Genomic DNA, 16,327 nt, shown 5'->3' on the forward strand with positions numbered 1-16,327 from the left:
TTTTGTTGGAATTGGAAATGGATACATGCTCTGTTTTGAATATAACGGACGAATCTCATTGAAATGAAATATAATAAAGAAGGAAGACTAGCTGAGTTGTGAATCAACATGGAAAAAAAGGAAGGGAAAAAGATGTATATATTTTTTGCAAAGAAAAAGTTGGCTTGAGCTGAAGTTGCTCACTGAACGCAAATAAAGAAGAAGAAATTAAAACCAAATGAAATTGAATATATACCTTTTTCTTGGAATAAAACATGATTTTTGCTTTTTGAAGGGACAGTCTTTTTAAAGTTGAATGATAAACAGCGTGTCAAGTTGGCTCTCATGATTGCATTGAAACGAAATTGATGGAGATTTACAACATCATTTTTGATTGTGTTTTTGAGAGAATTTCAAAACAAAGAAGAATTGCCTTGTTCATTTTTTCCATTACTCATTTTCAAGGCCCTGCCATTTAGGCAAACATGTTATTTTCTGTTTCATTTTGATCATTTCGGGATCACAATAGAATTATGCAAAGTTGAAGTTGCAATGTTCTTTTGTGATTTCGCTGTATTCATCATCATTATCACTATCATTATTTCGAGAAATATTGAAAGAAACAAGAGAAGCGCAATTACCGCTGATTTAAGTTTACAAAAAAATAGAATATCCCGTCCAGAAATGAACATTTCTGCTCTTTCTTCTTCTTCTTTTGGAGTGTAAAGAAACATATTGTTCACATCTTTCGAAGAAGAATTTCAAAAAATTGTATACTAAGATGGTTTATATAGAATTATATTTTCTCAAAGCGTTTTTCTTTTTTCTTCTTCTTTTCTTTTCTTTCTTTCTTTCTTTCTTTTTATTTTTTTGAAAAAATAAAAAGAGAGAAAGAAAGAAGAAAGAAAATAAAACAAATGCAGTTGAAAGACAATAACTGGCAATTAACTGATGGGAAAAAAGATTGAGATGAAAAATAAATTCAATACTTTAAAAAAAAACTGGATGCAAATAAACAAAGGAATTGAGGAACAATAGATATTATTTTTTATGCAATAAAAATTTAAAGAAAAAGATTTAATGTTTAAAGAGAGAGAGAGAGGAAGGAAGAAAGGAAGATTCTTTGAGTGAAGTCATAAACATTGAAATCAAAAATAAAGATTTTGTTGCCATGAAGATTGATTAGACGATAAATTCATAAATACCTCAACAAACGTTCTATTTTATGTGCAAAGAGAGACAAATAATAATTTCTTTCAAATTTCAAGCAGACGGCAAAGTTCAATGAAAAGCAATTTAAAAATGAAAGAAAGACCAAAGCCTCCAAAAATAGTGTGATTAATAATCATTATGCCTTTTCTTTATTTTTTTCACAAAAAATAATTTATTTAAATTTGTCTGATAATCCAAAATATATGGTATTGCATCGCTTTTTTTCTCTCTCTTCTCTTTCTCCTTTTCCTTCTCCTATCTCTTTCTCTTTCTCTTTCTCTTTCTCTTTCTCTTTCTCTTTCTCTTTCTCCTATCTCTTCAACCATTCTGTCTTTCAGTCAGAATAAACTCCTCTTCATAGTTCTCTTCAGTGTTGCTTTGCATCCTCAGCGAAGAAAGACTCAATCGAGGAATTGCATTGTTCTCCGGTGCTGTTAAGATACTCGGCATTTTGCTTCCTTCTTTGCTTCTCAATTCCTCATCTCCTTCTCCTTCTCCTTCTCCCCCTTTGCCCTCTTCTCCTTCTTCTCCTCCTTTCTCTTCGCTTTTTCCTTCCGTTTTCTCCTTCCCTTTCCCTTTCCTCTTCTTTCTTCTTTTGGCTTCCTCTCTCTTTTTGATCTTCTTCATCATCGCCCAAGCTTTCATAGCCTTCACAATCGCCCTCAATTCAACTGCATCATCTGTGTCGTCTTCTGGATCGGAATCACTTGCTTCTTCACTATTCTCCCCTTCTTCCTCTTCTCCTTCTTCTCCTTCTTCTCCTTCTCCTTCTCCTTCTTTTCCCTCTTTTCCTTTTTCTTCTTCACTCACTTCATCCTCTTCTCCATTCCCATCTTTTTCTGAACTTCTTCTTTTTCTTCTTCCTCTTCTTCTTTCCGCTTTTGCCTCTTTCCTCCTCGCTTTTCGTCTTTCTTCCCTCAAAAGCAGCTCTTCTTCGTGAAACAGGTCAATCACTTCATCTGGCACACTTGCTCCGTCATCCAACACCCCATCATCGCTCACCTCCTCTTCTCCTTCCCCGTCTTCTTCTTCCTCTTCCTCTTCATTTGCATCTTCTTCTTCTTCTTCTTCTTCTCCATTTATCGCCATTTTCTGAATAATCCTGCCAAAAATATCGCTTCTTTTCAAGCCATCATCATTTCCTTCAGCATCACTTTCATTCTCGCCATAGTCTTCATCATATTCTCCTTCTTCTTCATTATCCACGTTATATCCTTCTTCTTCTTCATTCTCTTCTTCTTCTTCTTCTTCTTCTTCATCCTCCAAGCCTTGCTCCTTTCTCAGCTGCCTCTTCGCCTGCCGCACTGCCTCCTGCATTCTCGGCCCATTCATCAAATACTGCAGCACTTCAATGTCATATGGAGACTCACCATCAGAATCAATGTTCTGTGTGAAGATTTCATCTTCACCTTCATCATCATCTTCTTCTTCTTCCTCATCCTCTTCTTCCTCTTCTTCTTCAATGCAGATTCGTCTTTCAATTCTCCTCCTTCTTTCTTCTCTTCTCTGTTCTCGTCTCAATGCCTTCAAACTCTCTCTTTCCTTCTCTTCCTCCGCAATCGCATTCAAAAACTCTTCAAGCGCATGCTGTTTTCGGATGTCTCTTTGTATCTGCCGCTCAACTTCTTTCTCTCTCCTCTTTGCTTCTCTTTGCTCCTCATCGTATTCTTCATCGTCTCCTTCTTTTCCTTCTTTTCCTTCTTTCTCCCCTTCGCCTGCTTCTTTCGCCTCTTCTTCCTCTTCTTCCTCTGCCTCCATCTTCTCTTCCATCTCCTCAATCTCCTTTTCGATTTCGCTCCATCTTTTCACATAAAAATCTTCTTTTCTTCTTCGAATCGTTTCCTTCCTCCTTTTCCTCCTCAGCTTCTTCAGCTGCCTTTCTTCGCGTGCCGAAGGAGATAAGCTTCTCAATTTGATGATTTCTTTTTCTTTTGCTTTGAGACTGTTCACAATCTCCAACTGCTTCAACACCTGTGCTTCGTTGAATATTTGTGTTGGATCAGCTAATTCTCTATTCCATTCGTTTTCATGCAAAATACCTTCAAATTCTTCTATTCTTCCTCTTCCTTCTCCTCTTCCTTCCTCTCTTCCTCCTCCTCCTTCTCCTCCTCCTCCTCCTTCTCCTTCTCCTTCTCCTTCTCCTCCTTCTCCTCCTTCTTGAATGCGCTCATGGGAGATGGGCGTGGTTGTGGGTGTAACAGGAAGTGGTGTAGTCTCAAAGGAAGAGCTTTGCTCCTCAAATCCTGATGAAAACGGAGTGTATGACGAAGATACTGGCAGAAGCATTTCGATGGTTGTTGCTTCTGAGGAAGAAGATGATGATGAAAAAGGTGGAAGAAGCATATCATTTCCATTTCCTCCTTTATCGTTCTCTTCTTCTTCCTCCTCCTCCTCATTTTCTTCTCCATTTTCTTCCTTCAACATTGTCCAGCGTTCCAATTTGGGTGGAGTTGAACGAGGTCGAAGCGGAATAAGCTGATGTGGCTTCAGAGAATAAGAAAGCTCCACAATGCGATTGTCCACAGGAAGCAGAAGAGCAGATGCCAGCAATGATGGATAGTTTTGTGTATTTACATTGCGAGTGATTGTGAATTGCGGAATTGCTTTATTGCTGATGTTACTGTTAATGTTAATGTTTCTGTTGTCTGTTGTTATGTTTGTTGTAATGTTTGGAGAATTCTCCTGTTTGAATGGCAGATTGTTTGAGTTTGCATTTCTCATCTGCATCTGCATCTCCGTCTCCATCTGCTGCTGTTGAAGTTGATGTGATTGTTGTGATTGTAATTGTGATTGCATTTGTGATTGAAATTGTGCCTGTGCTTTTTGTTTTGTCTGTGAATTCACTCCATTTGCCTGGCGTGCTCTCCAAACTGACGATGCATTCCACACAATTCCACACGCACACACTTCTTCTTCGGGCGCTAAACAAAGCAGAAGATTCGGATTTATTGTTGAAAAGTCAATATCTTCTTCTTCTTCTTCTTCTTCTTCTTCTTCTTCTTTTGCTTTGACTTTAACTTTTGTTTTTTCTTCATTAATGAGTTTATTTCCATTTTTCTTCTCCTTCTCCTTCTCCTTCTTCTCTTTCTTCTTCTTCTTCTGTCTTGCCATTGCACAATCAGTATCTCTTTGCTCCACTCCCCATCTGCTCCTCTTCCACACCACATGTTTCTGATGCGGTAGAACAAGATTTCCATAATCTCCTCTCTTTTTCAACGCAACCAGAAGCGAATGAAGAGTGTGAGGAGGATATGAATGGGAAGAAGAAGAAGAGGAGGAGGAGGAGGAAGAAGAAGAAGAAGAAGAATTGGAAGAAGAAGAAGCAAAAGAGTTTTCATCAGAAAAGCCTTCAAATGTGATTCTTTTGATGTGGTGTCTGTTATTTTCTCGTTTTTCTATCGCTTGAATTGTGTCGTCTTCTCCATCACTTGACTCATCATCTTGTTCCATTTGTTCCTCATCATCATCTTCTTCTTCTTCTTCAGGTTCTTTTTCTTCTTTCTCTCCTTCATTTTCTCTTTCCTCTTCTCCTTCATTTACTTGATTTTCTTGATTTTCCTCATCGTAATCTTCAATTTCTTCATTTCTGCCATCCATTTCCTCTTCCTCAAAGTTTGTTGAATATCTTCTTTCGTCTTCTTCCTCTTTCTCTTCTTCTTCCTCTTTTCCTTCCTCTTCTTCCTCTTCTTCTTCCTCCAAATACAAAGGAACAGGGACATTTCCTTCATCTTCACCACTTTCTCCATCCAATTTCAATCCAATTTTTTCATTCAATTTGTGAGAAGAAGAATGAGGAGAAGAAAGATGAGAAGAAGAAGAAAAAGAATTTAAATTAGAATTAGAAAATGAATTTGAAATAGAATCAGAATAAGAAATTGAACCAGAAAGAGAAGGAGACACAACAATTCGTTGATGGCCAGGCAAATTGCTTGCCTCAACAATCGTTTCCTGCTCTTTTGTGAGCGCAAAACTGACTTTGCTGCTTTTTCCTTTGGATGAAATCGAATTATCTGTTGTTTTTTCTTCACATTTTGTTTTGTTTTCTGTTGAAATTTTGGAATTTATTTTTTGTGAGTTTTGATTTTCAACAGGAATTTCATTGTTTTGATCAGAAATATCAGCAGAATTTGAAATAGAATTTGAAATTGTTATTTTTTCTGTTAGATTTTCATTGCTTTTGTTTTCATTTCCTTCTTCCCATTCATTACTGTCGCTATTCACAAAATACTCCTCCTCATCATCATAATAATAATTATCTTCTTCTTCTCTTTCTTCTCTTCCTTCTTCTCTTTCTCCTCTTTCTCCTCTTTCTCCTCTTTCTTCTTCTTCTTCTTCAGCTGCAAAGCCAAAATTCAAAACATCTTTCTCTTTTCCTTCTTTGGATGAGCTTAAATTTGTGTGTTTTTGTGGATGTGAAGAAGAATGTGAGACAGATTCGACAGGTGTTTCCATAATAACAACATCTTCTTCTTCTCTTTCTCTTTCTCCTCTTTCTCTTTCTTCTTCTCCTCCTTCTTCTTCTCTTCCTTTTGCACAAACTCGTCTTCCTCCTCCCAAATAGCTTTTTCTTTGGAATAGCAAATCTTCGTCTTCCTCATCAATATCTTCTTCTTCTTCTTCTTCTTCTTCTTTTCCTTCTTTTCCTTCTTCTTCTTTTTCTCCAAAACCGTCTTCTCTTCTCATTTCTTCCTGTAGTGCTTCAAATTCTGCTTTCTTTTGCAAAACTTCTTCATTTATGTTCTCTTTCTCTCTTTCTCTTCCTTCTCCTTCTCTCTTCCTTCTCCTTCTCCTCCTTCTTTCCTCTTTCTCTTCCTCCTCCTTCTCTATTTGCCTGTTTGTTCTCCACCATTTCCTTCCGCTGCCCCACAATTTTCCGATTTCTGCTGGCAACTCCGGAATAATTCCCCTTTTGCCCCATCTTCGCCGGCTCTGCACCAAAAGAATGGGAATGCCGCTCCAGGAAATACTCCGAGAAAGAGGCGGAGGACGGAATTTTGGGGAGGTTTGAGAGGAGGAAGAAGAGGAAGAGGAAGAAGAAAAAGAAGAAGAAGAATTTAATGATGAAGAAGGAGAGGAAGAAGATGAAAAAACTTGCAAATTTTCATTTTCTTTGTTTATTTTGTTGTTTTTATTGAGATTATCTTCAAAGCCAAATAAAAGTGGCTGAGTATGAGGACAGATTGGGTTGATGAACATCGAATCGTCAAATGAAAATGCTAATTTTGAGGCAATTTGTCCGTTTTCTGTGTTTATTTCAGTCAAAATTGGAGTTTCTATGTCATTCTCTATGTTGTTCTCTAGTTCTTCTTCTTTTCCTCCTTTTTTCCCTTCTTTTCCCCTTTCTTCTTCTTCTTCTTCTTCTTTTGGTTCTGTTATAATCCCATCTATTTCTATCATTTTGTTGATATCTTCAATTTTTCCATCCAAATTTAGTTTTTCATTTGAAATATCTTCTTTCTTCATGTTTTCTTTTTCATCTTTTCCTTCTTCTTTTTTTTCTTCTTCTTCTTCTTCTTCTTCTTCTTCTCTATTTTCTCTATTTTCTTCTTTCTTTTCTTTCTTTTCATTCTTTTCCTTCATCTTTTCTTCATCTTTCATCTTTTCTTCTTTAATTTCATTGAAATCTCGTTTTTCATTCTCAAAATCTGGTTTTTTTGAAGACAAAGTTCTATTTTTGTTTGAAGAATCAACTGAAACGGAAGAAGAAGAAGAATTTGAAGAAGAATTCGACATATTTTGAGAATAATTTGAGCTTTTATTACTTCTTTCTTTGGTTATATTGTTGGAAGAAGAAGAGGAGGAGGAAGAAGAAGAGGAGGAGGAGGAGGAGGAGGAAGAGGAAGAAGAGGAAGAAAGAGAAGAAGAAAGAGGAAGTTTAGATTTTTGTGGTGTAAAAAGAAGAGAAGAAGAATTTTTAATCTCTTTCTCCCCAACCCCTGTCAAACTTGCAATTTTCTGATGTTTTATTTTTTCTTCTTCGATTTGCTTGTTTGTTCTCAATTCCGGATGAAGAATCGGATGGAAAATGGGTTCCGGTATCGGAGATAAGTCTTCGGAAATTCCGCTTTTTCCGTTTTTCTCATTTTTGACATGTTTGTCATTTTTGGCATTTTTGGCATTCATGTCATTTTCGTTAATTTTATCGTTTTTGTCGTTTTTATTGCTTTTTTCTCTTTCTTTCAAAAAAGTTGTGGAATTCATTGAATTTCCTTTCTTTTCTTCTCTTTCTGTTTCAACAGAATAATTTTTCAATAAACTCGTTTTTGTGCTTTCTTTCTCTTTTCTCTGTGAAACTTCCATTCGATTGATTTCATTCAATTTCTGCTGATTTATCGATTTTTGTGTATTTTGCATTTGTTTCGCTTTGCTTTGATTAATCTGACTGATTTCATTGGTTTGATTATTCTTGTTGTTTATTCCATTTTTCATTGAATTTTGCATTTTCCTTTTTTCTTCATTGTTTCTATCAGAATTCAACACATTCTTCTTATTCTTCTTTTGTTGTTGCTCCATTTTCTCCTTCTCATTTTCTCCATAACTTCCTCTTCTGAAAATGTGGGTTCGATGTTTCAATGTTCCTAATCTGGCTCCTCTGTGCGTGGCGGGGCGGGGATTTATTGCTCTTTTCCGGACAATCGAAGAAGAACGAGAAGAAATTTTGGGAATTTTTGTTTGATTTTGAGTTTTTGAGTTTAAAATTGAAGATTGATTGGTTTTATTTGTTTGCATTGGTTTTTGTGCTTGGTTTGTTTGTCGTTTTGTTTGTTTGTTATTTATTTGATCATTTTGATTTGAGGAAGAAGAAGAACGAGAATGAGAAGAAGAAGAAGAAATTTTATAAGAAGGCATATGAGGAATATTAGCAAAATGAGAAGGGGTTTTAGAACGATGATGAGACGGAGTAGGTCTGCCGGAAAGATGTCTTTTGGAAGAAGAAGAAGAAGAAGAAGAAGGAAGAGAAGGAGGAATTTTGTGTTTTGATTGAGAAAGATGAAGAGAAGAAGAGGAAGAGGAGGAGAAAGAAGAAGAAGAAGGAAATGAAGAAGAAGTTTTGGAAGAAGAAGAAGATTGTGTTAAATGAATTGGAGGAATAAAAGGTTTTTCGTGTGATGTTGGTTTATTCTGTTGTTGTTGTTGTTGTTTTGGTTCAATTTCTAATTTTTCTTCTTTTTCTCTTCTTTTTCCTTCTCCTTCTCCTTCTTTTCCTTTTCTTTCTTCTTTTCCTCCTTCTCTTCTTCTTCCTTCTTCTTCTTCTTCTTCTTCTTCATTATCATCATTATAATCATCATCATAAATTTCATCATCTTCAAATTCATCCAAATAAAAATCGCTATCAAAAAATTCATCTTCATCATCTTCTTCTTCTATTTCAAATCTATCTCTTTTTTGTTCACTTTTGCTTCTTCCTCTTTCTCTTCTTATTTCTTCTCTTTCTCCTTCTCTTCTTTCTCCTTCTCTTCTTATTCTTTTCATCTTTTCTATTTCTTTTTCTCTTTCTCTTTCTCTTCCAAAATTAGGTGCAAAATAACTTGAAGCTGAAATTTGCCTCTTTTTCATTGAAATTCTGTTTATTTCTTTGTTTTCTTTATTTCTTCTCTTTTCTTCTTCTTCTTCTTCTTCTTCAAATTCATTTAATTCTTCTTCTCCTTCTCCTTCTTCTCCTTCTTCTTCTTTTCCTCTCCTTTTTCTTTCTGTTAATTTTTCTTCTAAATTTTGTTCATTTAAAGAAGAATTTTTCGATATTTGTCGTTTTTGAATGAAATTTTGAGAAGAAAGATTTGAAGAAGAAGAAGAATAAAGAGAAGAAGAAGAAGAAGAAGAAAGAGGAAGAGGAGGAGGAAGATGAATAAGATGATGATGATGGCGAGAAGGAGAAGAAGAAGAAGAAGAAAATTGAGGAATAATAAATTCTTCTTCTGAAGTCGTTGACATTTTTCTTTTCTTTCTCAACTTTTGAATGTTTTCTTCATTTAATGATTGCTTTTTGTTTATTTCTCCATTTTTCTTCTTCTCTTTCTCTTTTTCTTCTTCTCCTTCTTCTTCTCTTCTCCTTCTTCTTCTTCGTCTTTGGACAATCTCTATTTTCCTTCTTCTTCCACTTATATTTCCTTTTCCTTTTCCTCTTTCTCTTTCTCTTTCTCTTCCTCCTCCTCCTCCTCTTCCTTCCTTCTTCAATGGCGTATAAATCAACGTCAAATAGCTTATCATCCTTCTTCTTTCTTGTTTCGCTTTTATTTCTCTTTCTGTCATCATATTTTTCACTGAAAACCGTTCATTTTGTTTGAAAATCGCTTTTTTTGGTTTTTCTTCTCTTCTTTCTTCTTTTCTTTCTCTTTCTCTTTCTTCTTCTCTTCCATCCATTTCTTCTTTGAAATATCTTTTTGTCTGATTTGAAGGAGGACGATGAAGAGGAGGAGGAGGAAAAGAAGGAGAAGGAGAAAGAGAAGAAGAAGATTTTGATGATGAAATGGAAGAAGAAGAAGAAGAAGAAGGAAAAGAAGAAGAACGAGAAGAATAAGAAGGAGGAGGAGGATGAAGAAATGAAGAAGAAGAAGAAGAAATCTGATTTTCTATTTGATTGTTTCGTTTAGCAGGTCTGGGACGGGAAGGAGGGCGAGAAGAAGTAAGAGGAAGAGGAAGAGAAGAAGAAGAAGAAGAATGAGAAGAAGGAAAAGAAGGAGGAGGAGGATGAAGATTAGAAGAGGAGGAGGAGGAGGAAGAAGAAGAAGAAGAACGAAAAGAACGAGAAGAATAAGGAGGAATAGGAAGAGGAAGAGGAAGATGATGATTACGGTGAGAGGGAGAAGAAGAAGAAGAAGAAGAAGGAAAAACATTCGAAGTTGAATTTTTGCTGTTTTTTAGCTGAAAGTTAGTTGTGCTTCTATTTGTATACAAAATATCATATTCTTTCCCTCTTTCTCTTTCTCTTTCTCTTTCTCTTTCTTTCTCTATTTCATTTCTTCTTCTGCTTATACTTCTGCTTATACTTCTTCTTCCTCCTTCTCCTCCTCTTTCTCTTCCTTCTCCTCTTCCTCCTCTTCTTCTTCCTCTTCCACTTTGACTCAAACTTAAACTTCTATTTTGATTTTTCTCTCTTCTTGTCAAATTTCTCGTTGTTTGATAGCTTTCCACACTCAAAAATCGTTTGTTGTTTATTCCTCTTCCTTTGCTTCTTCCCCTTCCTTCTCTTCTTTCTCTTTCTCTTTCTTTTTCTTTTTCTTTATTTCTTTCTTTTTCTTTTTCTTTTCCTCTTCTTCTTCCTATTTCATCATAAATATCTTCTTCTTCATATTCCTCTTCTTCTCTTCTTTCTCTTCTTCCTTCTCTTTCTCTTTCTCCTCTTTCTCCTCTTTCTCTTCCTTCTCTTCTTCTCTCTAATAGACATCTATCTGTTGATAATGGCCTCTTCAAATGATTAAATTCGTATTTTCTTTCTTTTTCTTCGTTTTTTCCTTCTTTTTCATTAGAAATTGGTGGAAAAGAACGAAAAGAAGGAGGAGGAAGAGGAAGTGGAGGAGGAAAAGAAGAAGAAGAAGATGTAGAAGATGTAGTAGCTGTTATGCTTAAAAGGTTGTCAGATGACCGAGAAATAGGAAAGGTTTCTATTGAAGTGAAATCTCTTATCAATTGATGCTCTTCTGAGAGAGGAAGAGAAGAAGAAGAAGAAGAAGAAGGAAATGAAGAAGAAGAGGGAAATGAAGAAGAAGAGGGAAATGAAGAAGAAGAGGGAAATGAAGAAGAAGAGGGAAATGAAGAAGAAGAGGGAAATGAAGAAGAGGAAGAACAAGGAAATGAAGAGGAAGAGGATGAAGAAGAGGACGAAGAAGAGGAAGAAGATGAGGAAGAAGAGGAGGATGAAGAGGAGGAAGAAGAAGAGGAAGAAGAAGAAGTTAAAGAAGGATTTGAAGAAGAAAAATTAGAATTTTTCCTTCCTTCTTTCTTTTCTGACTGAAAATCAGGTTTATTTGAAGGAGAAAATTTTTCTATTGCCTCAAAAATTGTGTTTGACGTGTTTGGAAGTGAAATGGTTCCTAAAATGGAAGCGTAGAACTCAGAAGATGAAGTGATGGAAGGGAAATGGCGAATGAGAAGATGAGGTGGAGGAGAAGAAGAAGATGAAGAAGAAGGTAAAGTTGAAGTGATGTTATGTGATGTGTTTGGAGAAGAATGAAGTGAATGTGAAGAAGAAGAAGAAGAAGAAGTGGAAGGAGAAAAAGGAAAAGAAGAAGAAGGAGAAGACAAAGAGGAAGTTGATGTTGAAGTTGTTAATGTGTTATGTTTCTGAGAGTTTACATCAGGCGAAATAGAAACATCCAAAGAAAGCGAGCGAAACGGATCAAACCGAAAGAGCGAAAGAAAACGTGTTTGTTGAGAAAGAACAGAAAACACACGAGAAGAAGAAGGAAGGAATAAATAAGAGGAAATATAATTTTTCTTTTCTGCCGGAAAAGTCTGTCGGGCGGACAGGGGAGTATCAGAATAAATATTTTTGTGGGAGTGCGAAGATTGAAGAGAAGAAGAAGGATATTTTGTGGAGCTGCGTAAGTTGACTGTTTGTTTGAGGAGGACGTATTGCTGGAAAAGGGCTTGTAGTGAAGAAATGTTGGGAAAAGAAGAAGGGGAAGGGGAAGAAGAAGAAGAAGAAGAAGAAGGGGAAGAAAGGGAAGAAGAAGAAGAATTTGATGATAAGAACGAATTCACAGAAGGATTAACGTTTGGTTGAGTCGAATTTTCAGAGTATTTTGAATGAATTTCTGGAAGGTGTTTGTATCTGTCGGCTTCTTCTCTTTCATCATTATCATCTTCTTCATCCTGAACTTCTTCCTCTTCCTTTTTTATTTTTCCTTTTCTCCTCTTATTCTCTTCTTCCTCTTTCTCTTCTCCAACTTCTTCCTTCCTTTCATTTTTCTCTTTCTCTTTCCCTTTCTCCTCTTCTCTCTTTCTCTTTTTTGTTTCTTTCAATTGGTTCAGCTCGATTTGCTGTTTCAATGTTGTAATTTCCACAAAATACGCCAAAGAAATCTGAAGTTGCGAATTCAGCAGAATCGGATCAACGTCACAGCTTCTGCAAAAAGAACCTGAAAAACAAGAAGAGGAAGAGGAAGAGGAAAAAGAGGAGGAAGAAGAGGGGAGAGAAGAAGAATTTGCACAGTTTCTATGTCCTCCATCATCATCTCCTTCCAATTCTCTTCTTTCATCTTTTCTTTTCTTTTCTTTCTTCGCTTCGTTGTGTTCTCCTCCTTTTTCCCTTTCTCCTTCTTCTTCCACATCTTTCCCATCTCCACTCATACTCCTTCCATTTTTCCCTCTCTCCTTCTCTTTTGCCATCTCTTCCACCCAATCGTCTCTTCTTCCTCTCCTCTTCTCCACCCACCCGATGTGCCTCTGAATCGCACTCACTGCTTTCCCCGCCGCCTCACACGCAAGCCCCACCTCCCCTTCCTCCACAAACAGCACTGACACATTGTGCAGCAGCACCTCCGCCCAGCAAACTGCCCCAAAAACTGCCCCCCCTCTATTGGAATCCCCTCTCCCACATTCCCATTTTTTTGGGTTTGTTTGCGTGTTGAGCGGATTTTCGGGTTGCTCAGACGGAACACTCGGTGGAAAGAGATTGTTTGTCCAGCTCGCAAAACACAGACATCGGTTGTCATCATCCTCATCATCTTCTTCTTTTTCTTTTTCTTCTCCTTCTTCTTCTTCTTTTTCTGCCTCTTCTGTCTCTGGAATGCAAATGTCTCCTTTTCTCAGTGCCCCCGACCGCTTGCCTGTCTTCCCCACCGCTTCGTCTCGTCCTCTGCCTCTTGCCCCACCTTCCTTGCCATTCACAGCATGCTCCAGGAACTCGGCACACTTCAAAAGGCACAGACACGCCGAAGTGCGCCTCCCTTGCTCTCGTTCCGCAAACGACAGGCAGATGAACAACGGCATCGTCAGCACCGAGGGATGCTGCGCCAGCCGAAGAGCACTCATTGCATTTGACTCGATCCTTTCAACCACTGACAACGACTGCTCCGCCGGCAGCGGCTGCGAAAACAGCTGCGACAACGAGTGCACCACCGTCACAAACAATCTTATCGACAAAAGCCCGTCCACAGTCGCTGATGCAGAGGCTGTGCAGAACGATTCATTGAATGGAACCAGCAAATCCGAAAGGCATTGCTCAATCACGCTGGAATGGATCCTGTCCTTCGTGCTCCCTCCAAAAGAAGCACCCGGAAGCTCTCTGCGTGAAGCATCTTCTTTGCACTGACTTTTCGGCAGCAGTGAGGACATGTTCAGAAAAAGACTTTGGATTTTCTCTCTTGCAGCAATGTGGAACGTCACAGAATCATTCTTGTGGCCTGGTCAATGAAATATTAATAAAAATACAAAAAGGAATGCGGTGGCACGGAAAAAAACTCGAGGCAGACCTCTTTCAATCGCCCTCAGCGAATGCAACTCCAGCTTTCAAATATTTTCAAATATGAAGCAGCAACAACACCAGAAGCACAAACCTCAATTACTTCCAAAACTCCTTTTGAAGGAAAATCGCTTGAGTCATCGGATTCAAGTCTGGACCCCGCTTTCGTCGTGTTTTCTTCGCATCTTTGAAACCTGTTCCAGTTGCTCTTTCAAAAAATCACAAATCATAATGAAGCAATCACAAAAACTGGCTCGTTTAACACACATTCAGCATTCAGCGTGACTCATTCGATTGACCGAAAATCTGCAAATATTTTGAATAAAACCAGAAAATTTGAATAAATATTTCATCTTGATCACAAACGCCAAACAACTGCTCCCAGCCATTCGCTTCGACAAACACCAAATATTGAATGCATTTTCAGTTATTAACTTTTCCACCTCAATTTTGTTTCTCATCATCAGTTTTTCTGTTTTTTGTTTTTTCATCTCAAATTTAAAAAAAAAACATATTTTTTCTTTGAAATAACTCGTATTTTCAAACTCGAAAAAATAATAATAACAACTGAAAATCAAACAAAAATGTCAAAATACAAACACATGAGAGACCGTTTTCAACAACAAAAAAAATTATTTAATTCACAATTTCACAATTCTTACTCGTCAAGAGGAACGAATTGCTCTTTTGTTGGTTGTGGCTTTGGTGGCTGTGGCTTTGGTGGTTGTGGCTTTGGCCTTGGAGGAATTGGGTGTGGTCTGGGATGAGGCCTTGGATGTGGTCTTGGGTGTGGCTTTGGTGGCTGAGGATGTGGTTTTCTGTGTGGCTTTGGTGGGACTGGATGAGGCCTGGGGTGTGGTCTTGGGTGTGGTCTAGGATGAGGTCTTGGATGGGGTCTTCTGTGGGGTTTTGGCTGGGGTTTTGGATGTGGTCTTGGGTGAGGTCTGCGATGTGGCTTTGGATGTTGCTTGCGGTGTGGCTTTCTCTTTGGTTGTTGCTTGTGATGTGGTCTTCTCTTGTGTTGTTTCTGCTTCTTCTTTCCAAATTCATCAATTTCATCTTCTTCGTCTTCGTCTTCGTCTTCCATTTCATCCTCATCATATTCTTCTTCATCCTCGTCCTCATCCAATTCGAATTCATCCAATTCGAATTCGTCTGATTCCATCTCTTCCCATGGTTCATCTGGAATATCTGGAGTATCGGGTGTGTCAGGAACATCGGGAACATCGGGCTCTTCTGGATCCTCCTTTTTGTGATGGTGATGATGGTGGTGTGGGAAATGAGGATGATGACGATGCTTTCCATCTAATTCAGATTCCTCATCTTCAATTTCTTCCTCTTCAACTTCATCGATCTCAGCCCATGGTCCTGGTCCAATTGGCTCGTAGATTTCGTCCATTTCGTATTCGTCTTGCATCTCCATCTTCTTCGGCTGCGGCTTGTGGTGCTTGCCAGTGGACAGTCTCGCGCACATCATCATCTTCTTCTCGCCCTCGAAGCACTGGATGTGCACTACTTTCCTTCCAAAGTGCACTCTCGGGATCTTGATGGTCTTGTTGAACTCGATTTCGCGCGGCTCAATAGGGCACTTCGCCACTTTGCAGATGTCCACCTTTCTGCGCAGAGACGGGAAGTGGATCTTCTTGTGTGCAAGCTCCACCTCTTCCTCCTCTTCCTCTTCGAATTCTTCGTAGTCCTCGTTGGATCTTGGATGTGGTCTTGGGTGTGGATGTGGATGTGGGTGTGGCTTTTGGTGGTGGTGGCGCTTCAGCCCACGCACGCTGACCGTGCAGTATCCTTCTGTGATTTCTTCGCTGACATTCAGCTTCGCGTACAGGTCCAGTTCGTGAACGCGTGGCTTCAATTCCTCCGACATTTCAACAGTCTCTGTTTTGTGTGGCTTAATTTCGATTTTCTCAATCGTAATCTTGCCTGTTCCATTCATGCAATCGTGCACTTCGATGCTTTGTGCTGCAATAACAAGAGCAAAAATCAAAGACAACATGTTTTCTTTTCTTTTCACTTTATAAAGATCTAACACATAACTTTAAAGTTTTCCCGTTGCCCACAATAATAGTATTTTCCTTCATTTTCAAATATTCTAAAACATCATTATTGTATCTATTTTGATTCATCACAATTATATACATCATTTTAACTGTATTACAAAATTCTTTTTTGATTTAACCATAATAGTATTATATTACCGATATTTCATTCAATTTTCACAAAATAACTTTTCACTGTTCAAAAAGATAATGCATGTGATTATTGTTCAACAATAATTTTTTATTATAAATAGAAATGTGATGTTTGTTGAAAATAAAACTCAATTTTCATTTTCTTATTCTCATTAATTCAATTAAGAAGATAAAAATTGTGTTATTCTTTCAATTTTTTTTTTGAAACAAAGAAATAATATGGGGGAAAATATGGACTTTCAAGCTTTTTTTGCACAAAGCATGAAAAAATCGTTTCACTTATAACATTATTAAGCTAAAACAGATTTCAAAATAAATTTGATTTTCATATCTATAAACAAACATCATTGATATAATCACAAAATGTTTTGTGACCTCACATGTATTTCAAAAATAAACCCATTTTTTCAAATTTTTTGATCACAAAAGGCTAATCAAAAGTGCATAATTTTTCAATGAAAAATGCCTGAAGTCAAATATTTTGTCCCATATAATGAATGAATTTGCCAATTTATTAATAATAAACTTATCA

At 37.4% G+C, this 16,327-nt stretch overlaps 2 protein-coding genes across 2 annotated transcripts; both read right to left on the bottom strand.

Annotated features, from left to right (window-relative positions):
- Window positions 1-761: 761 nt before the first annotated feature.
- Window positions 762-13,870, bottom strand: MONOS_12431fu16492 (uncharacterized protein; the record flags this gene model as incomplete). The annotated part of the gene is made up of 4 exons (XM_067865051.1): window positions 762-13,535; window positions 13,605-13,638; window positions 13,689-13,802; window positions 13,862-13,870. The coding sequence occupies 4 exons, from the start codon at window positions 13,868-13,870 to the stop codon at window positions 1,510-1,512; spliced, it is 12,183 nt and encodes a 4,060-aa protein (XP_067725272.1). The 3' UTR covers window positions 762-1,509.
- A 221-nt stretch (window positions 13,871-14,091) lies between these two features.
- MONOS_16491c1 (uncharacterized protein) lies at window positions 14,092-15,631 on the bottom strand. Its single transcript, XM_067869400.1, has one exon. The coding sequence runs from the start codon at window positions 15,597-15,599 to the stop codon at window positions 14,253-14,255; it is 1,347 nt and encodes a 448-aa protein (XP_067725273.1). The 5' UTR covers window positions 15,600-15,631; the 3' UTR covers window positions 14,092-14,252.
- Window positions 15,632-16,327: the final 696 nt, after the last annotated feature.

The sequence above is a fragment of the Monocercomonoides exilis genome, assembly GCF_001643675.1.
Source record: "Monocercomonoides exilis strain PA203 chromosome Unknown scaffold29-1213020, whole genome shotgun sequence".
NCBI lineage: Eukaryota > Preaxostyla > Oxymonadida > Polymastigidae > Monocercomonoides > Monocercomonoides exilis.